General features: G+C 51.5%; 1 protein-coding gene across 2 annotated transcripts in view; it reads right to left on the bottom strand.

Annotated features, from left to right (window-relative positions):
• Fam167a (family with sequence similarity 167 member A) overlaps positions 1-19,849 on the bottom strand; it is a 28,651-nt gene extending 8,802 nt beyond the window's left edge. Inside the window, exons 1-3 of one of the 2 annotated variants that reach the window (XM_021658425.2) lie at positions 19,673-19,849; positions 14,614-14,714; positions 4,601-5,350 (exon numbers count right to left, since the gene is read on the bottom strand). In XM_021658425.2, coding sequence (XP_021514100.2) covers positions 4,601-4,984 — 384 coding nt within the window. In that variant the 5' untranslated portion in view covers positions 4,985-5,350; positions 14,614-14,714; positions 19,673-19,849. Of the gene's footprint in view, positions 1-4,600; positions 5,351-5,646; positions 5,769-14,613; positions 14,715-19,672 lie in introns of those variants that run through there. The other variant, XM_060391307.1, reaches the window with a different exon arrangement.
• Between the last annotated feature and the right edge of the window lie 1,946 nt (positions 19,850-21,795).

Below are 21,795 nucleotides of genomic sequence, written 5' to 3'. Positions count from 1 at the left end.
GGGTGGTGATGTGGTCTAGTTGGAGCAGAGGCCAGGCCTAAGTTGGATATCACGTATTTGCAGTTTGAGAATCAAGGGATGAATGGAGAGTCATCAGACAGGAGACCTGGGGGTGATCCCTAAGCTTAAGTTGTAGGCCTTGTTCCTGTTATAACTGCCTCCATGTGGCCCAAGACTTTACCATGAAAAGGGGTTGGAGTAAAGGAGCTCAGTGCAGTGGTCCAGGAACCATACCCCTTCAGAGACAGCCTCTTGACCTTTGCAGATTTGCTTTCCAATATCCCCAGTCCATTACTGAAGGAAAAGCCATTCTATTTTAGGTTGACAGGGATGTTGGCAGTGACACACCATACCTTGGGGGGGGGGAGGTAAAAGCTAGGAGGGAGCCTCCAGCACCTTCTTTGCTTTGGAAATCTGTCCAGATCCCACAACCCATCTCCCTGGCTATGGAGGAGGGAGGGGAGGGTAGTAAAATGGTAGAAAATGCTTCCTGCCCCTAGCTGCCTTCCTGGCTGTTTTAATTCCTCCCAGGAGGACTACAAGATGGAATGGAGGCACACAAAAAGTTGCCCTCTGCTAGGACCTAACCTTCCATTAAAACCAGGGTCTGGTGGCAGAGGCCTAAATTTATATCTTCTTCCAAAGCAGAGGCAGGAGGAGTTCAAGTTCAAGACCTGACTGGGCTATAGAGTGAGTTCAAGGTCAGTCTGTGCAACTTAGCAAGAAAGCATAACAGAAGGAGGACTGGGGATATAGGTCCATGGGAGGGCGCTTGTCAATCCATTTCCCAGGACTATAGTCTATAGACCAGCTTCTGTTGAGTTGGGTGTTTGGCAACGCAGAGGGGGAAGGCCCACATACTGACTTAGAGTCTCACCCAGTCTACTCCTTAGGACGTGTGGGAAAAATGATAAACTTGCGAATGAGCCAATACTCTGACAAATAAGCAGGGAGGGTTAAGGGCGCCCAGGTGCAGAGAAACCTCGATTCTGAATGTAAATCAATACAGCATAACAAAGGTTATGGAAGCTACCTTCACTGGTGCCTTAAACATAGGTGGGTTCACCTTGAGGGTGAACACAGGGCAAGTTAGAAAATCAGTGCGAAGCTTTGTTTGAACTGAGACAGAGAGGAAAGAGCATTCCAAGCAAGCTGCTTCCAGCCAGGTGGTTTATGAGCTGCCCTTGCTGGTGTCTGATCTCTGACAGGGCGGAATTAGGCGTGGGGGTGTCAGATCAGCACCGACGCTGCTGCTAGCCTCTGAAAGGCCAGTGGTAAGCATGTGGGGTTCCTGCACCATTGGTCAGGGGGGTGCTAAGTGGGGGTCTTCACTAAGACCCCCCTTTGCTGTCTAAGCTTGGCTTTGTGGGGTGGGTAAGGCAGGGACAGGATGTGGAGCTCAAGCTTGGGGACTCCAGGATCTGTCCGCTGAAGTCTCTTCACATCCCTGGGTCTCTTCTCCGGTCCTTGTTACTCTAGATGTGGCATGGCATAGGACATTTAGCATGCCTTTGAACATATTGGAAATTCCACATCCCAGACCCCACCTCAGACCCACAAAACACAATATTCATCCGTAAGAGAGGCTCAAGGGGATCTGGATGCACATTTGGAGCTCTGAGGCCAAATGGCTTTTGCAGCATAATCAGCGGGACCTGCCCCCGTGGGGTCATTTTATTCCTGCGTTTCCCAAGAGTGAAGGCTAAGTCTGAGCCCTGCCTCTCTTGCTTCCTGGTCAGGTTCACTGGTCAGGAGCTTCACCGAGCTCGGCTGTATGATAAGAACAATGACACAAGTGCACAGGACCTTTGTAAGATTGAATGGAATGCAGGGAATTCTCATTCAACTGTGTTTTTCTCTCTGCCTCCAACCTATACATTCCATTGACTGCTGACACTCCTGTGAACTCAGGAAACCGACTGCCTAGGGAGGATGCTGTATTCTGTAGCAGCAGCTAAGACTACCATTGGCAAAGTGACCTGATGGCCCAGGGCTCAAATGCCAGCTTCCTTATTCCCAGCTGCTTTCATCTCTGAGTCTTTTTGGTCTTCTTGAAAATGAGAGTTTAGAGTATCAGTCTCAGAAAAGATCCCTTTGCATGGAAATAACCTAGAACCCTTGCACAGATGTAGCCCATGGCAGCTCAGTGTCCAAGTGGGCTCCCTAGTAATGGGAACAGGGACTATCTCTGACATGAACTCAGTGACTGGCTCTTTGATCACCTACCCCTGAGGAGGGAGCAGCCTTACCAGGCCACAGAGGAAGACAATGCAGCCAGTCCTTATGAGACCTGATAGGCTAGGGTCAGAGGGAAGGAGAGGAGGACCTCCCCTATCAGTGGACCTGGGGAGGGGCACAGGGAGGAGATGAGGGAGGGAGGGTGCAATTGGGAGGGAACGAGGGAGGGGGCTACAGCTGGGATACAAAGTGAATAAACTGTAATCAATAAAAAAATAAATAAATTTTAAAAAAGAAAGGTTAAAAAAAAAAGAAAATGAGAGATGAGAGTTTGGAAAGGTGAGGTCACATGACAATGAGACGTGAGTAACCCAGGGAAGCACCTGGCACACAGTGAGCACTGTGACACATCTGTCATCACCTCCAGCCTTACCCACCCATGGCCACCCAGGGGAACAGAAAGTATTATGCAGATGGAAGGCACCTTACTAAGGCACGTATTTCTTGTGCCTGCATCAGAGAGCCTTTGGCAGCCAAATTAGTCCTGACTATGACTGTCTTGCCCCTGGGACCCTACAGTCTGAGTTCCCTGAATATGGCTGGCCTCCTCCTCTTAGCCAGAACCCTGGGTGAGGCACCTTGCCACACTTGGTTTGAAGTGTGTCCCATAGATCTCAGGCAATGTTCTCAGCCTAGGCTGTGTGCTGCTTTAACCACCCTTTAAAGACTCTACATGTTCAGCATCATAGCCTAGGTGTTCATTTCAACAGCCTAGGGTGTGACGGAGGCTTGCTATCTTTTCAAAACTCACCATGCTACCTTTCTATCTAAAGGGAGTGTCTAAGAAAGTCGAAGGAAGCCCCTACTGTTTTCCATTCACTCAGAGGAAAATTTTCTCTATTCCCTACCCCAAAGGGGAGCCCACCAGGAATGTGAACTTATTTAAACAGCCAACAACTCTGCTTCTAGAAGCAATAAACTCTCAAGCAAACCCAAAACCAACAAACTGCATCCTTGGCTAATGGGAATATTTTTTTTTGCCCCTATGTGAAAAATGTTCCTATGTCAGATCAAAGCAGTTTGGCCTCAGGAATTCAGGGTAGAGCTCTAAGGGTCTGTCTCCGGCCCTGCACGCCCACCTCTCCACCTCTTATACTCCTGTGAGCACCCTGGGGTCACAAAGCAAGAATCCACAGGTGCTCTGTCTTCTGTGAAAACTCCACCCATGCTCGGCCCTAACAGCATACACAATGGAATTAGTGTGTTCTGAGCAGTCTCAATGTCAATTAAAGAGGTTCCCAACTAATCAGATGCCCAGCCTCCTGAGCTGCTTTCATCCTTGAACTAGCCCAGTACTTTATTTCAGGCCCTGGGAAATTTCAGGGCCCAGTGGAGAGACATCTTGCAGGACTCAGCAAAAGAAACCAAGCCGGCCTCTGCTTTGCTGTTGGCCAGAGAGTTACGGCCAGCCTTGGAAGGCAGCTGGCCCTTGACTGCTGGCTCTTTGGAGTCAGATGGCCCTGTAGGTAATTCAGGGAAGCAGCTGAAGCTGGGGGGAGGCTTTGTTTCAGGTCTGGGTCTGCTGAGAAGCCATGAGGAGTGGAACCTAGTGGTCTTCCTGGGGCAGGATAGGACAACACCCTCCTTTCCCTGGGATTTTTGTGGTGGTGAGAGGTTCCTGATGGGAATTTGTTTTGCCTGTGGGCAGTAAAAGGATCCAGCTGCTGCACCACTCAGCATCTTCTGCCCTTGCTCATTCCATCCAGAAGGCCTGACCCACCCTGACTTCTGGGCAGACTCTTACTCAACAGCCTGCGCCAAAGCCTTCACCCCAGGCGTGATCAGTCATGTGTCCCCTTCTGGAAGCTCTTGTATACCTTGAATTATTAAACACACTCCCCACACCGAGTCCCAGTACTTATAGCTATGAACCCCAGATGAGAGCCTTTCCCAGAGTTGATCACCCAGGGAGAGCCATCATCCAGCTAGTGTCAACTCCCAGCGGAGGGAAAGAGGCCACTGGCTTGCTGAGTGAGGGGTAGTGCCCAACCCTGCAGACAACTGTGGAGGGTGGAGAGAGGGTTTCAGAGAGAAATCAAACCCTGGGAATCCCCTATCCAGGAATAAGAAGGAGACATTGATGCTGGTGAGGAAAAGACAAAACACCTTAATGTGGGCTCAGATCCTTGGGCTAGCACTTGCTTCCCCTATATCCTTAAATAGGAACTGGCTGATACCAGGCCCCATGTATCCACTGGGATATGGGATCCACCCTTCACCTAACAGGAAGACAGAATGCCCAGATGGGAAACAGGCAGAGACGGGAAGACAAACATGCGGGAACACAAAGTCAGACAGAAAGAGGGAGGGAGGGGACACACATGGCACACTTGTATGGGCTTCTTGAAGCGCAGCAACTCACCAGTTCCTTTCTGAGCCATGTTATAGCTTCATCGATACTCCGGAAGCCTTCCAGCTTGCCCGTGGTCAGTGGACTGTCACCCCTGCTGGCACTCCTGGCAGGCGAGAGAAGCTCTCCAGGCTCCCTTAGGGGGATCAAAGGCTCTCCACCTCCACAGGCTCCCTGCTCCAAACCTGCCTCTTGCTGGGCAGCTTGCCTCGGGAAAGGCCATGTCTGCTCCTCCAGCTTGGCTTGCCATTCCAGGTAGGAGGGTCTTCGGGTCTCTAGCCTCAGCTTCTCAGTGAGGGCCTTCAGGCTGAGGAGGTGGTCGTCGGGAGGGACGGCTGCCCCTGCTGGCCTGTCTTTCTCACCCACTTCTTCCACTTGGATCCGGGGCACAGACATTCTCTAGGTCTGCCCTGGTAGCCAGACATGGGAGGCAGGGGGAAGTCACGAGAGGAGGCTTGCTGGGTAGCAGGGTCAAGTCCTGTTCTGCAAATGGTCTCATACAGCCGTGGCCATGGCTCCCGAAGGCATTGTTGGGATGGGAGTCTCGAGGCTTGGCAGCACTTGGAGCCAAGTGAGGCTGTAAAAGTCCCAGAGCAGCAGTGAGGCTCAGGGACTATGATTTGTCCCGTAATCCTGTGGGGGCCATGCTTCACAGAAGGCAGGATCAGACAAGCATCAGCAGGAATCTTTGGGACAGCCTCCTCCAAGAGCCCTCTGTGCTTGCTGGATGTGTGCAGGGTGGAGGGAATGCAGGAAGTGGGTCTGTAGGAAGAAAAAGAATCCTATCAGCCCTGGTCTCGCCCCCCAAGATGGGAAACTGAAGTTCAGGGATGGGACTTGTACTGCCAATTCTTGGCATAGAGTTCATGCAGAGCAATTGATTTAAAAAAAAAAAATGGTTTGTAAAACCATTTTATCCATTCTCTCTCTCTCTCTCTCTCTCTCTCTCTCTCTCTCTCTCTCTCAGCCCATGGAAGTCCTTGCAGCAAGTTAAGAGGTTTGTTTTAACACCCAATTCACAAAGCAAGAACCGGAGTCTCCAAGAAGCTGTGACTCACCAAGATAGATTCCTCAGCAAGAAATAAAGGGGTAAGGCCAGCTGGTCTGGATCTCAGGGCACAGGCCTCTCCCCTGGGCAGGTCCTCAGAGCCAGCTGACAGGCCAAGTGGAATCCTGCCCGGACTAAGGACAGGTGTCCACTGCCCTTAGCCACCCTCACCCACCACCACGGCCCCACCCTCCATCCACACGCAGCTTCGGGCTCCAACAATAACACCTGACCTCACCTCTTCAGAGGAAGCAACTAAACCAGCAGCCTCGGCAGGAAAGAAGCTGCCGGCTGGAGGCCGGACTGTGAAACTGAATGAGACCCAAGAGTCGCTCTTTTGGAAAGATGTTTCTCACATTTACCCAGAGTGCCCAAGGGGTAGCACCGCCTTGCAAGGGATCCAGCTGTACTCTGAGCTGATCACCATGGGTGTAAGCCAAGACTCTTAGCCCATCGCACCAAGGTGCAGGTAGGAGAGCAGCTGAGTTAGAAACAGAGCTGAGCCTCCCAGCTTTAAAATCTCATGTCCAAGGAGATCTGGGCAAGGGAAGATCAGAGTAGGAGGCACATGACTTGAACTTGGGTTTGAAATATACTTCTGCTGTAGGAACACATCCAAGATAAGGCTCAGGTGAAACGCTATGGCCTCAGCCTCTCGGACCATATGCTGTTCTTGTGTGGGAAAGGAGGGAAGAAGAAATAAAGATGATTATGGACTTGTGTATTTTAACCCCCCGACTTCATGGTGACCCAAATCGGTCATGCTGCCTTTGCTCCTCCCTGATGGTGATTTGCTTTCTATTTCTACACATTTTCTTTCTGAGAACGCTATACTGTTATGTCGTACAAGCTCAGCCTTCGTTCGGTTAGTGTGGTCCACTTGAGATGTGGCTGTGTTTCTTAGTGAATGGATGGAATACAGTTTGTCTTTCCACCTGTTGAAATGCATGAAGCTGTTTCTGCTTTTTAGCGATCATGAATAAAATCAGTTTAAAAGGTTAAAAAAAAAAATCCTTGCTCAAAGAAAAACTAATTCAGGCAATACCTTATCACAATGACAGGAACTGGGAGTAGATAGATGGGGCCTGAGGTGTGGGAGCAATCTGGCAGGCCATTGAGGGAGGATGTGAGGTTCTTGACCGGCACACAGATACTCAGGAAGTTGAGAACAGAGCTTTCTGCTCAGGACCACTCCTTCAAGCCCAGGCTGTGAGAAGAGCTAACCCAAACACTGAGTGCTACCCTCCCCAGGCTCTGAGTTGGCCATCACTAGGCCATCACTAGGGAATGAGGAAGAGCACTCCACTTGACCCCACAGATAGCAGAGAAACCCAGTTTCATTTCTTGCCTTCTCTGGGCAGACAATGGTACCCTGAGGATCCTTGACCCCTTGCAGGGATTCTGAGTCCACTATGTGGCCCCTGGGGCCCTAACCAGCACCCTCAGCTTCCAGGAAGCGCCAAGCACATAGCTGTAACACTTTCCTTAGAGATACTGAGGTTGGGATCTGACCCTAGCTGCAGGCTTCGCTGAGCCTCAGTCTGGCTTTTTCTAAAAGGGGTCGATACTATCTATAGCTTCACATGTGGTCTCTGACTGTTAGCATCCTGGGAATCTCTTGATGTTCTGCCCGGCAGTTGCTCACGATCGCCTTCTTCAGATCTCTCCAAGTGTGGAAACTCGGGAGCGGCTTTCTGAGGCCTCTCCCAGGTGCCTGCCGTCTGCTTTATGTGCCGAGGTGCCAGCCTTCATTCTCAGCACACCTGGCGTCTGAGCCCTAGAAAGCTTCCTTCCCCAGACAAGGACGCTCTCACAGCCAGCAGAGCTTTGTGGAGAAAGCCCAGTTTAGACAGGCTGATGAGCAGGCCCCCTACTCACCAAAGCCTGGGAGAGAAGATACAGGTGGGAAGGCCTTCCCTGCATGCTTCTCTGCAGAAGGCGAAGCCTGAAGGGTTAGGTAAGGGTCTCCCCTTGAGTCGCACTGTGTGGCTTTGTTTTAATTACCGCTTCTGAATAGACTCAGAGAAGGCTGGCACAAGAGCTCCGTGAGATGTGTCAGCTTAGGACAGCCTTTGATCCTCTACTTTCATGGTGGCCATACGGGTTGGGGGAAACATACTCTGGCTCTCTCCAGCCACACCCTAATCCCAGAGACAAGCACGAGAATGGGCACTACAAAGTAAGGGTCACAGATATGGGAAAAGTGAGGTGCTTCCATGAGCTAGCCATAGGCAGTTGCTATCTGGGACCTGGGCACACAGCCCCATCTAGTTCCAGTCCGTTTCTCTGTACCCAGCTCAGAGCCGGAAGACAGGTCTGTGCTGTGGGCCAGTGGCTTCAAGACTGCCCCGTGCCTCTCCATCCTCCTCCGAGATGTTGGTACAGCTAGAGCCTGCACAAGCTGCAGATTGAGCTCGGTGCAAAATGGAAACACTGGGCTCTTGGTTTAAAAAAGAAAGAAGCTCCTAAGGATTTCGGGATGCTGGCTACAGAGGACCGACAAAGTGAAGGTCTCTGTGAATGGTGTCGTAATCTGAGGCTTAAACAAAGCAACGGTGCTGTTAGGACTGCGCCCAACATGCAGGGAGCCTAGGTACAATTACATTTTTAAGGGCTGTAAAGTGGGGGTGACTCATTGATGGTGCCACCTTCCAGTCCCCCACCACCATCACCACCACCACCACCACTGCCCTGAGCTGTCATCTGTGGGTCCTTGACCTTTTGGGTTACCCAAGTTGTCTCTGCTGTTTTTCAGCTTTCCTTGGAAATCAAATGACCCTGGTGTCAGAAGAGGCCCAGAGGATTTCTTCCTTCCTCTATAACTGGGTGTAGGAGTTGGGCTGTAACCCACACAGGCCTGGAGAGGTGCCCAGAGAAAGGTTCGTCACCAACTGCCCACTAAGTGGGCATCCTAGCTAGCTTCCTCCTGAGCTGGTGGCAAGGTACTGGATGGGTGTTTGGGACAGGTGCCATCCACGGGAAACTTCTTGGGTGGGCATAATGACAGCAGGGCCCTTTTGTCTTTCTTTCTTGATACACTGGGGTGTTCCTGAAGCCTGGACTTAGGAAGAGCTGAGCAACAGGCTTTTTACCTAGCCTAGACTCTCCTGGGGGAGCTCAGAGCAAAATAGAAAGCCAAAGGGCGTTCTCAGACCTGAGTCCCAGGGCACCGAGAGGAAGAAGGCAATCCCTTAATGCCGTCAGGCTTGGGTATGCCTCTTGTGGCAGACACCCCGCTAGTAGCAGGGACAAGTCTTGCAGGTGTGTCTGCCTTTCTGAAGAAAAGATGTGTGGGCCTGGGGACCCGCTCTGCACACAGGACAGTTGTTCAGACATGCTCCCTGGCTCTCAGGATAGCACAGGAGGCTTTGCCAGCTGTGAGCTAATGCCTAGGCTGCTGGAGGAGGTGGGTGGGTACTGTTCCATCAGCCAACACCTTGTCTCATTAGGAGCTAATTTGTTCATCCGGAAAGCCCTCAAGCCCACTTCCCCAATGAGCTCCTGGGCAGAGGGAAGCTAGGGGTCTGTTGACTAATACTCTCCCCTACTCTTTCCACTGGAACCCATCATTTCCTCTTCAGGAGATACAATCTAACACACACGCACACACACACACACACACACACACACACACACACACACACTGCCTCTCCTGCCTCCCTTAAGTCCTCTGACTTTGAACAGCTGTTTCTCCCCCCACCCCCTTCCTAACTCAGTTCTCAGGGATTTGAGGCCCTTCTCCTTCCGGAAGCTTACTTTAATCTTTGCTGGCTGAGTAGTGTGTTCTGGTAATGACAGCACACGGAAAAACAATGATGTCACCACAAAATTAGCTAATGCTTACTCAGAGCAACCATACCAGGAATCATTCTAAAAATTAAGCCTGCCCTAACACAAGAAGGCACATAGAAGTCTATGATGCACAAACTATCGTCTCCATTGTACAGATGAGGATACTGAAGCCCAGACAGGTGTAGTCACTTGCCTAAGGTCACAGAGCTAGTCAACGATGAAGTTGGGACTTGAGCCCTTAGTGTCTGTATTTAGGATTTCTTGCCCCTCTTAGACCATCACAATTATACCAAGGGTCTTCATTTTTTATAGATTTCTTTGTATTTTATGTGTTTGGCCTCCATTTATGCCTGGGCACCACATGTGTGCAGTGCCTGAGGTGGCCAGAAGAGGTTGTCATATCTCCAAGAAGCGGAGTTACAGACAGCAGTTAGCCACCATACCGGTGCTGGGAGTCGAACCTGGGTCCCCTGGAAGGGCAGCCAGTGCTCTTAACCACTGCGCCACCTCTCCAGCCCCCATCAAGACCTTCGTGACGGTCCCCTCTACCACACTGTGATGTTCGCAGTGTGAACCAGGATTTTGGTCCTGGACCCAGGACTTGGCACACTTGCTGCCCCTGAAATCAACTGGAATGAGTGGGTACGAAGACAGACCCCTGTCTCCGCGGCCTGTACTTTCTCAAGTGTGTGCCGGCTAAATGGGCTCAGAGATGCAGAAGTGCGGCCCCCAGGCTTCCTGTGGACATCTCCTCTATCTGTCCTCAGGACCTGCCACACCTACCCCTTCCCTGCCCTGACTGGGAAGTGCCTGAACAAGCATATGTCTGTGTACCTGTGTGCCTGGATACAGATTGGAAGCCTCCTTTCCCCTTCTCCAGGCAAATCAGGAACAGCTGCAGCTTGGGCCATGGACTTTGAACTGAAGCAGAGAGGACTTCCTTGGTTGGTGCTCAGCATTGGATGGGGTCATTTCCACTGGCACCTTCTGCCATCTGTCCTCCAGAAAGACCATTCCACTTTGTTTTGAGGAACCCTACCCCTCAGTTCCTAGGGTACTGGCATTCCCTCTCACATCAGGAATAGTCATGTGACTTAACTGACCGAATAAGAGTGCTCCTTACCCCAAGCTGGCCTTACTCCCAGCAGTCATTGGGGTTATTAGGGGCCTCTTGCTAACACAGGGAAAACATTTACCTGTGTACAACATGAAACACACAAGACAGTTTGAGGCCCTCAAGTAGACCTTGTTAGAAGCCTGACTGTTGTGGAACACTGTTCTCTGGGCAGAACAAGACTGTTGCCCTCTTGAACTCTCAGCAGCTGATATAACCACAGAAGACCCATACAAGACTGGGCTCATTAGTATTCCATCATGAGATGAAGAGCCAGTGAGAATTCACATGTGGCCATTTGGGTGCCAGTCCCAAGACAGTTGTGAATGCAGAGGTCTTAGCCAACGGTCTCTACCAAATAACGAGGGGCTGGCTCTGACTTCTGGTGCTGTCCTGTATCTGTCTGCTTTATTCCTTGGCCCTTACCTCTTCTCACTTCTGATGGCTGCCCGAAATGCCTACAACCATGCTGCTTTCTTTTGCCTACACTAAGGAGCCCTGGCCACAGTGGGGGTGGCACAGCTCATTTGCACGGGCAACAAATATAACTGAGAGTCAAACAATGTCATGAAAAGTTCTGACACCCAAAAGACTCTCTTCTCCCACATTTCCATGTGTCCCTTGGAGAGGCGTGCCACCTGTGAATTGAGAACTAACAGGACGGGCAGTCACCCCCTTCTTAGTAAATTTTTTACTGAGTCTGTCTGCATTCATACTTGTTTGCTAATTTACAGTCAACAGTGAAAGTGGCACCTGGTGAGGACAGGGTGACAGTTTGCCATGTGTGGCTATTTACACTTCCTCTGCTCCTTCTAGCTGAAATGCCACCCGGGGGTCATTGTGAGGAAGAAGATACACTCTGTGCCTTCCCCAACGGGCTGCCCTACCTGGGACAAACAGTTGTATGTGTGGCCAGCATAAAGTGCTATTTGGAGCTGTGCCTCTCTTGGGCTACCACAGCAAGGTGACAATCTCCACAGGAAGACTCGCCCAGGGGTATGTCCCTACTGCTATAATCCACTTCCTATAGCCAGTCTATATGGATTTCTTACAGCCCCACACCAGTGGAACATTCTCAATATTAACTCTTGATGTCATCTGGAGACTGTTTTTCTGCTGCCAGAAAGAGGTACAAGAACCTGACTGCTTCGGGTTGATTTTACAGGTTGGAAGCAAAAGACCTGTGTTACCAAACCCCAGCCCAGGAATGGCAGCAAGTCACTGTGATCTTCACCCAGGAAACAAGGCACATTACTTAGAAGATGGGGTGCTCCAGGCTCAGCACGGGCAGGACATCCACACCCCAGAGGGCTTTAACACAGTTGAGCCTCAATTGTGCTGACTCTGAAAGATTCCCCCAAGGCTGAAGAGGCTGGCTCTTGGGAACAGGGGCCTACCGGGGAGAGCTGAGAGTTCTCTGTCTTCTGCCAGCTTCCCACTGATGGCTGCTATACCCCGACACAGCTTCTCCACTGATACCTATGGCACCCCAACACTCCTCACCTTAGGCCTGAGACCAGGTATACAAATGCTGTCTCCTTCTAAGTCGCCTCTTGCCTCATGCCCTTGGATGTTTCTCTGGAGACTCCACTAGCATCTACAGTACATCTGGATCCTGCCCCGGCAACTGTGCTTCTAGTATTATTTAACACTGCCAAGATTCTAATACCTATCACTCTGAAAAAAAGAGCATTTCATGAGCCTGAGGGCCTGTGACTGCCTACTCACCTCAACATAGAGAGCAACAGGAATGTAGATGAGGAAGAACTAGCAGGGTAAGGGAAGCAGGTAGATGTGAATAGGATGATATCAGCATGGTTGAGCTTGGGGCTAAGGGCTAGGGTTTCCCCTTTGTTATATATCTCAACAGGACAGGCCTCATATATCCTCTGGCAGACAACTGTCCTGGAGATAGATAGCTCTGTCCCAGCTCTTGCAGTCCAGAGATGCTGTCCGCACCAAAAGGACCACCTTGACTGTGACTACATGCCACATGTGTCCAACGAGGAAGGTTGAGGTCAGGTGTTCTAGATTACACAGTTGGGCAAAGCGAGTTGGGGACTGAGTGACCAGCCTGCAGCTTAGGCTATCTTGGTGACAGCCCAACAGCTTCCCACCACATTCCTCGGGGCTGCTGTACTGCTTTCTAGAACATGCTATCCGGACAGGGCTGGTTACTTCCCTTCTAAGTCCCACCCATTCAGAAAACTTGCCATCGGCTGGTGTTGATTGCTTAGTCATTTAGAGAAACTTCTGGAATGAAGAACTGGCCACACCATGGATTAAGCCCCCCCTCAGGATCTGACTTTTCTTAGCAAGGCAGGTATAGGGAATGGGCTCTCTTCAGCGAGTCTGGCTTTCACACTCCAATCCCGTCTGGCTGCCCAATACTGTACAGCTGAGTCGGACCAGGCCTAGCCAGGCCTGGTCCGTGGACAGACTCACGTGAGTACAAGGAAGTCTGTGTTACTCTGCTGAGTGCATTTGCATGTCAACAAGTGGCAGCGTTCCATCAGAACGTTGTAAACCAACTAAGGACGATGTCTCTGGTCTCCTAATCAACATGCTAGGGCGGGCAGCCCCCATGGCACCCTCTGTTTCTACCCACAGGCTGTGCTCTGAGCGGTCCCCAAGGCTGTGGAGTGGAGGACAAAGGGAGCTGAGTTCACAGCCCATATTCACCTCCTTGTCTCTGGGCTCCTTCTCTGAAGATGAAGCTGTCATAGAGCCGTGGGGGTGGATGAAATGAGGAGGGAAAGGCATGCAGTAAGCTCTACAGTTTTCTCAGGTGGCAGAAGGTTTATCTGCTCAGGTTTAAAGATAAACCTAATGCTTAATCTTACATGGGGTGGGGAGCTCCAGTCCAGCTCACACAACCTGGAAGGTGTGGACTGCCATAATGACCAGCCATGCTTGACAGATGTGCCTCAGCACTGACCAGCTAGGGGTGAGAGGAGGGGGACAAAGCTCCCCCCTCTGCCCACCTCCCTCTCCCCACCCCGAGCTGCTGACACAAGCTGGGCACTGCCCAGAGCCCTTTTCCTCCTCCTTGGAGTTGCCATGGTGACTAAAGCAGGAGGGACACCCGCTGATCTGGCCCTCCGCCAGTCATCTTTCCCCTTTCCAGGCCCATCTTTATTCCAGTTCCTAGTCAGTTGGGAACACCTGAAATGGGGTGTCCCTGGCCATAGTTGTGAGCAGGGAGAGAGCTAATTATGTTAGGGTGTGTGTGTGTGTGTGTGTGTGTGTGCGTGTGTGTGAATGGTGTTATCTTACTGTGTGTGTGTGTGTGTGTGTGTGTGTGTGTGTGTGAATGGTGTTATCTTACTGCCTCTGTGTGTGCACACATGTATGTAGTATGGTGTTTGATGGCTGTCTTGCTGGATGTGTGTGAATGTGAATGAACAATCTGCCCATCCAGGGCAACCATGAAGCCATCTGGGTGCTGCCTGGATAGCTGCTTCCTGCAACCCAAAGCACCACGAAAATCCATTCCTTCCTTCCAAAGAGGCTGATGTCTGTCCTGGACTGGGGTCCTCCTCTGCAAATAGGCTTTGCTATGGGGATATGAGCTTGAGGCAGGTTCTGCCACATGTCTCTTGAAACTTGTAAGGTGCAGGAACTTGAGTTCTGCCTGTGGGGGGGGAGTGGTATGGGGGGGGGCAGCTTATTCATTAACTATCTAAGTGAGGCAGTCCTGAAGCTAGGCCTGAGGGCTCCAGTGTGGGACGACAAGAAGACACCACAGGGTCCGATAGAAGTCATGGGGGATGTAGGGCCCTAGGGCAGCATCCTGCTTGGGCAGCCCCAGATGTCCTCCCTTGGGATCGCAGCATTCCTGAGGGAGATGGAAACAAGCACTTAGGAAGGCTTGGCCTGGGGATGAGGAGAAACGCACCAGCCCCAAGCCGACCTCCCTGGATAGACACGACCCAAAAGCTGCTGTTGAGCTCTCAGGGAACACACTGCGTGTGCACTTGCCTCCACTTCCTTCTGGGACAGCTTCTCAGGTCGTAGCAGCCAGTGGGTGGGTGATCACATTTCAGAGACGCAGCAACGGAACCCACTTACCTGCGTTCTCCCAGGGACCTTCACCCAGAAGGGCTTGGCTTTCAGTGTCGTGTGCTAATGGCTGCCCCTCCACTCATGATTCAATGCTTCTAGCTGCATACCTGAAATAAGATCATCCACAAACATTTTCAAACCACACTGCCACTTATAAACTTTTTCTGTGGCCTGGGCTAAATAAACCTTCCCAACAGTCAGGCCCCATAGAAACCCCAAACCAGAGAAAGACATCATGAGACCAGCCCAGAATCACATGGCTCCAATCGTGGGGCTAACTAGACTTGGATTTGAATCTTCAGAGTCCTGCTTTCATTGTCTAAGAGACCAGGAGCCTTGTTTTGCCACTGTGAGATACTATGGGCAAAGAATCTATAAAAATACTTATAAAGACCTTTGCAAATGCAAAGCGTTAGGTCAGTGCTGAATAATTGATAGGCTCGGCTCCATGGGCTTCCTGCAAGATGCCTAAGAGTTTGCATTCATTTTGCCCAGTGAAAAAAGTTGCCCAGAAAACCACCAAGAAAGATGTGTGTTTTTCTGTGGGTATGGGAGAGGTAATGGCTCCCGGAGTCCATATAGCTAATTTGCATCAGCCGTGAAAGGAGGGCAGAAAGCATGGGGCTGCTGCAAGGAGGAAGAGGGCTATGGGGACACCCAGACTCCTCATCTTGTCCCCTCCATAGCCCTGGGCTAGGAGTTCTCTGGCAAATGTGGAGGAAGGTAACTGAGAGGCAGAATAAAGGGGGGGTAAGGAGCCTTGAGAAATGGAGAGGAGGAAGGAGGTCCTCCTGGAAAGAGGAGCCTTGGTAAGGTGGTCTGCCACTGTCTTAACCACCCACCCCATGTGACCACAGAGCTCTCTCCAAAGACCAGAACTCTCTCCACGGAATCAGACACAGAATGGCCTCTGGGGCAGTTTGTAGCTTTAAAAGCAGAAGGCAGCTGGGGGGTGTGCCCTCGCTACCAGAGCCGTGCATGCTTCCCAGGAAACTCAGGTACCACATCACAGTTAAGGACACAGAGGTCCACTGGAAAATATCCCAATGGCATTTGTCCCAGCCCTCCCCCGCCCCAAAAAAGGCAGTTAGGCCTATTCAAATCTATGATAATAGGCTCCAACTTCAAACAAGCAGAATCAACAAAGCCTGGTTCAAGTGGGAATCTGTTCTATTTGTTTTCTATTTCATTCTGCAAGCTCCTGGTGGCCCAACTGTTTTTGCAAGGACTTTAAAGAAAATTCCCGATGCACAGTCTGTCTACTTGAGCACCATACCTCCACACACTATCTGGGTATGCTGACTGCCCAGGGGTTGGAGGGTCTTTGGGTTTTCTGGAGTTTGAATGGAACTCAGTGAAGGGTGCAGTAGGGTCACAGCTGCTCTAAGTCGGGATGGGGATGCCCAGTGTGGCCTGCAGCTGCCTGTAGGAGCATGCTGTGGCCAAGATGGACTGCTACCTCTTGCCCTGGACTGTGCCTGGCTGGCATTCTCCTTGTCTTGTCCCTTGGGAAAGCAGCTTCTCAACCACTGCCACTCAGCAAAGCATGTCTGTACATTCTAAGACAGGCAGGGCAGCAACTTAGTGCCCTGTACAAATTTATTCTTCCACAGCCCTGACCAGATTGTTCGTTCCTTGAGGCTAAGGCCACCATTATAAAAATTCTCCACACGGTGCTCTTCTTGATCCTAAAAGACTCTGGGGTTAAAGAGACCTGTTCTGAGTGGTTTCATCAGGCTAGCTGTGCCCAGCTGCATTCAAATGGAGACTTCGTCCCTTCCATGGTTCGTTGGGTGGGAAATCCCCACCCCTTCCAGAGGCAGTAGTGCAGGTGTGTTGCTGTTCTCTCTGGCAGCGAGAGCACCCAGCAATCAGCAAAGCAAACACGTTCTTTTTTCTGATCTTTTTGAAGACTGAGGTACTCCAGAGGGATGGGTTGATGGGTGGAGTTGAGGGACAGATGGACTTGTAAAAGCATCTAGGGAGTACTCCAAGGATGAGGTGGTCAGGGTACCCAGAGGCAGATGTCTGGGGTGTCAGAAAGCCCCTCAGGACCTGCTGGAGCTTTGGAAGCAAACACATTCAAAGATGCCTACGTGTGGGCAGAACTCGCTGTCAGGCTTGCCTTCACTCAAACTTGTAACAGGCTTGCAGTCACCTTCTGCCATGTTTTCAGCAGCTGCTACCAACCAGTCTACAAGACAGATGAGGCAGCAGCACAGCCAGCTCTGAGCGGGGAGCATCTACCTCTCTGACTACTTGGTTTGGTCAGGCTTATGTCTGTCTTATGTCCCTGGGGTTCTGCACCTGTGCATGCTCAAAGGCTAGGCATCTGATGTCACTTCTGACTTGGTGGTAAATATGGAAAAGCCAGCCCCCACTTCTCCTGTGGCCTCCTGGTCATGCCAGTCCTCATCAAAACTTGCTCAAGGTTTTTACACCTACTGTCCCACCCAGGTCCTTCCAGCTGCCATTTGTCTGTCCCCAGGCACTTCTCAGAGGCTCTGCTGACTTCTTGGAATGAGGAAATACAGGCCAGCCTTTAAGAGTCAGAACAGTGGCCACTGCATAGGATTCATGGCTGGTCTGCCCTTCAGCCTGGAAAATGAGGTTTGACCCAGGTTTGCCCTACAGCCCACGGAACACATCCTGGAAGGGAGTTCTGAGGATCCACCACCAAGCAGCTCCCACAAACAGATCAGGGTATCCTGAAGAGTTTTTAGCCCCAGGGAGGAAGGAGGGCTCAGTCTACCAGTCTGAGGTGAGAAATAGAAGCTTTTCCCCTGGGTGGTACTCCGGAAATCCCTCCATAAAGGAAGTTATCATATGCCAGGGGACCTTTGGAGAGGCTGAAGTGTCAAGGCGGCCTGATGCAGGGGAGCTATCTTAAAGAACAGGGGCCTCCCGTGATGCCCATGGGACTCAGGGAGACTGTCTACAGAGCTGGTCCTGAGGTGATCTGGCATGGTGGCATGGTAGGGTGTGGTGCTCAGGAGGACAGGGTGGGGATAGGAAGGATAGGGGTAGGGTGGTACAACCTCTGACCCCTGGTGTCCTCTTCCCCCTCCTTTCCTTTGCTCTTTACTCAAAAGGGAATAGGTGACCGTTATTGGGGAGAGAATTGATCCTTAAGGGGCAGGACCCCTGGCTCAATTCCCCAGATCCTGTCAACCTAGCCCTTATGGAAGCTCAGAGGCTACAGGTGACTGCCAGGTAACAAGGCTCAACTGCCACTTCCTGCTAAACTCTAGCCTGCTAGCCTAGCTTTCCTGTTTCCCTTAAGCTGAGCCAATCTCATCCTTCTTGGTCTCCTTCAAAATGGATCTGCCTTCCTCAGTGACTTAAAGTGCACTTGGGTATGAGAATGCAGTTACTTCTTTTTTTTTTAAGATGGGGTTTCCTGTAGCCCAGGCTGGTCTTAAACTTTCTAGGTAACCAAGGATGATGATTTTTTTCTTTTTAAGATTTATTTATTTTATGTATATGAGTGCTCTCTCTGCATTTACATCTGCATGCCAGAAGAGGGCATTCAGTTCACATAATAGATGGTTATGAGCCACCATGTGGTTGCCCCTGGAATTGAACTCAGGACCTCTGGAAGAGCAGACAGTATTCTTAACCATCGAGCCATCTCTCCAGCCCTAACCAAGGCTGCTCTTGAACTTCTGGACCTCTTGCCTCCAACTCCCAAGTGCTGGGATTACAGGGATGTGCTACCAAGTCCAGTTAATGCAGTGCTGGGTGCAGGGAACTTTCTTAGGCCATGAAAAGCGCCCCTCGTGACTGTGATTTCATGTGGGTGTGAATAGTTGCTTCCTGTCTCTGGGCCACAGTGGATCCCCTGGCCTCCCGAAACAATCTTCCTCTAAGAGTGTTTCTGCAGTGCAGGGAGTTAGGCACACGGATGCCTCTGCGTTTCCCAAAGCCACACAATCTGCTCCAAGTTTCTTTGCTTCTCAGACTACAAAGACTCCCGCTGTCTCCTTAGAGGGTAATTGTAAGGCTCAAGTGACCAAGGATACCACGGTTCTCAGCAGTGAGATCAGTAGAACCACTGTGGAGAGAAGCACTGTCACTTTTTACTGCTTGAGCCACAGCACTGTAGTTGCTTTGCCAAGCTCTTGAAAACCACACTGGCGGGATCTCCCATCCTGAGGATGAGGACAGGTTAGCAGGTACCTTAGTTACCGTGGGCTTGCCAGGGCTTTGACCCGTGTGAGTGCTAAGCCTGGTAGGAGATAGAGAGGAAAGAGGAGAAGAGAGGAGAAAAGAGGGGAGGAGAGAACTCTGGTGTGTGGGAAGAGAAGCTACTTTGGAGCCACATCTACCAGGCATTCTGCACAGGACTTGGTTTCATCCAGGACTCTCCAGGAATGATGGTTTGGGGATAGACAGAACCTGCTGTAAGAAGCTGGGGACACCAGCTGGAGCCAACTCATCTTCCAGATGTCCCCAGGAGGGATTACCCACAACAGAACTGATGCACCCAGAAGCCACATCTGAGAGAAAGCCGACCCCACGGCCCATCTGTAACAGCCCCTTGTTCTTTCTGGCCATTCAGACGCCCAGCTTCAAGGCTGACCTGCTCATTCCCTGAGCAACATTCGGGTGTGCGGTCCCTGGGTGTCCCTGGCCTCATTCTTGGGGTGCCATGGAGCTAAGCGCCCTGGGTCACTTCAGAGTTAGGGACTGAACCTTTGAGGCCAGGAACTCTCATCTCTCTTAGAAGAACAGGTGTTGGGGTCACCAGCCTAGATGAGTAGATCTGAACCAAAGTCTCAAGGGGTTCCTCTCTCTCGGATTACAGACCCCCAAGTTCCCACCAGGAATCCTACATAGCCCTGGAAGGATCAACAGAGAGCTGGGATCTAAGGCATGGAGTCCCACACCTGATACACCACGCCTTCCAGAGAGGCCTGAAACACCAGGAACAAATGAGAAGGGACCACGCCGTCCTACGGCGGTATCCGGCCCCCAGGGCTGTGAGATCCAGAGCCCCCCACTGCCCGCTCTGAAAACGTGGGCGCTCGAGCGCCTCGGCCAACCCGCACCGCCGCGAACCCACCTCTTGCGCCCGAGTCGAGTCGTCCGCGTCGCGGTCCCCGCTGTCAGCCCGCGCCCGCCCTCGGAGCTCGGCTCCCGCCTCCCGAGCTCCCGAGCACTGAGAATTCTCCGCACCGTTCTTTTTTGAAGGGACGTTCTTTTGCGTTGCGTCAGGGCGGTTGCCTGGCGACCGCAGAGCTATTCCGCCGCCAGCCTCCTGGCGCCGCCGCCCGCCTCCCATTCAAGCCACAGCAGGTCCCCGGCAAAGCTGGTCCGAGCGCGCCCGGGTCCTAAAGACCCCCGAGTCTTCTTCCTTGTGCCACGGCCCAGTCCAAACAGGAGCTCTCAGCAAGCCCCAAACAAAATCAAACCCAAACATTCTTTTTTTTTTTTTTTCGTTAACCGAGTCCCGTCCTGTCCCGTCACCCCAACACCCCCGTGCGCCCCAAGCATGGTAATGTGGCTTTGCCACTGTCAGCAGTTCGCTGTGGGAGAGGGCAGGGAAAGCTGGCTGCACTCCATCCGCGAAAGGCTTGGGTTCCTGATCCCAGCAGCAGACGCCAACCCAGACGGACTGGCACTGGCTCGCGCGTGCCACACCATCTCAGGACTCTAGCTGGGTGGGCATTTGTGGGCACTTTCGGCTTAGCTCTCAAATAGGAAAACTGAGACTAGGGGCGTTAAGGGGAAAGAGCTGGCTCTGCTGGTGGGCCTGACCCGACCCTATTGCCCCATTAACCACTTGCACCTCACTTTGGAGCACTGCAGTAGCTGTACCTGTCCAAATACTCTCAAGGTCAGGCCTGAGGTCCAACCCTGCTCCGTGGACACCGCGAACTGCTGCTAGCACCGAGGGCCCACAGAGAACAGAAGCAGGACTGTCCTACCTGCAGGCTCTTAGGAGCATCCTGACTGCAGGCTGGGGTTAGACGCCCACACAAGAGACCAGCTTCCCGGGGAACATAAGGCCTTGGGGAGATGCCGGAAGGTGGTCTCATAGTCGCAGACTACCTGGGATCTAGCACCTTCCCTCGGTCCCTAAGGGTGTAAGGGTCTTTCCAGGTGAATAACTCTAAGTCACTTCCACCCCTTCTCCTCTTGTCCAAAGGCGTGCTCTGTCTCTTGAGTCACGTTGCTGTGGTTTTAAGGATTGACCCTTGCCCTCTTTTGCTGGTGTGACCTTCAACCCCCGCATACCCCTCCCCGCTCACCGCTCGATGGAGCTCAGTGTGAGTGGTCTGCATCATGCTCCTGCTCTGTGGAGTGTGTGTGTGTGTGTGTGTGTGTGTGTGTGTGTGTGTGTGTGTGTAGAAGATGAAGGGATGCTGTACACAGAGACAAGGAAGTAAAAGTACCTCTCTTGGGGCATAAACCGACTAGAAGCCAAGGCCTTGATTGACCAGGTCACTACTCACCACAAATCATTTGTGCCATTCCATTCTGGAATGTCCCTGGAGGGTCCCTGCTCACCTGTCAGAAGCTAGAAACCTCTGTGACTTGTACATGATCCTGGGGTGAGAATAGGCCCCTCTTTCAACAAACGAGCAGGAAGGGTGGAAGATGGGGGGCCTTCACTTCTCTTCGCTACCTTTGAGGGTCACCCTTTCATTCTGGTCATTTGCAGCTATGTTGAGGCAAGCAAAAGAAAATTCCACCCTTTCCTTTTGAGGTTTTAAAATTAAAACATAAAGTGCCCCATCTTTCACTATTTTCCTGGATTGGCTCTTCGACCACCCCCATAAAGACATATTAATATCTTGTAAATATCAGACTCTACTCTGGGCTTATGAAGGACCACCTTAAATAAAAGACCTTGACCTTGCCAGGCTATGGGGTGGGTGGTGACACCCCTCTGTCTCCAGAGAGCAATTAGGATGCCAAGTTCTGGGCCAGAGTCTATCCGCTTCTACCAGCTGCTCCTGGAAGAGACTTTCCCCAGCAAATGATAATACTCTGACTTTCAATAGGAACAAGGAGGTGGTTGTCATTGGGGCATTCCTCCTTATCTCTCGGTCCATTCAGCAGGCTCCTGTGCTGTAGGGAGTCCATTAGGTCCACTTAGGGGCCAGTCATCCCAGGCACAGAGCCTAGTTACAGCTCGTTACTAGGAAGATAATGAACAGAGAACATTCACTTTGTTGCTGG

This window comes from Meriones unguiculatus, chromosome 9 (assembly GCF_030254825.1).
Source record: "Meriones unguiculatus strain TT.TT164.6M chromosome 9, Bangor_MerUng_6.1, whole genome shotgun sequence".
Classification (NCBI taxonomy): domain Eukaryota; kingdom Metazoa; phylum Chordata; class Mammalia; order Rodentia; family Muridae; genus Meriones; species Meriones unguiculatus.
The sequence above is the reverse complement of the archived record's forward strand: the minus strand, read 5'-3'. Positions and strand labels throughout refer to the sequence as shown.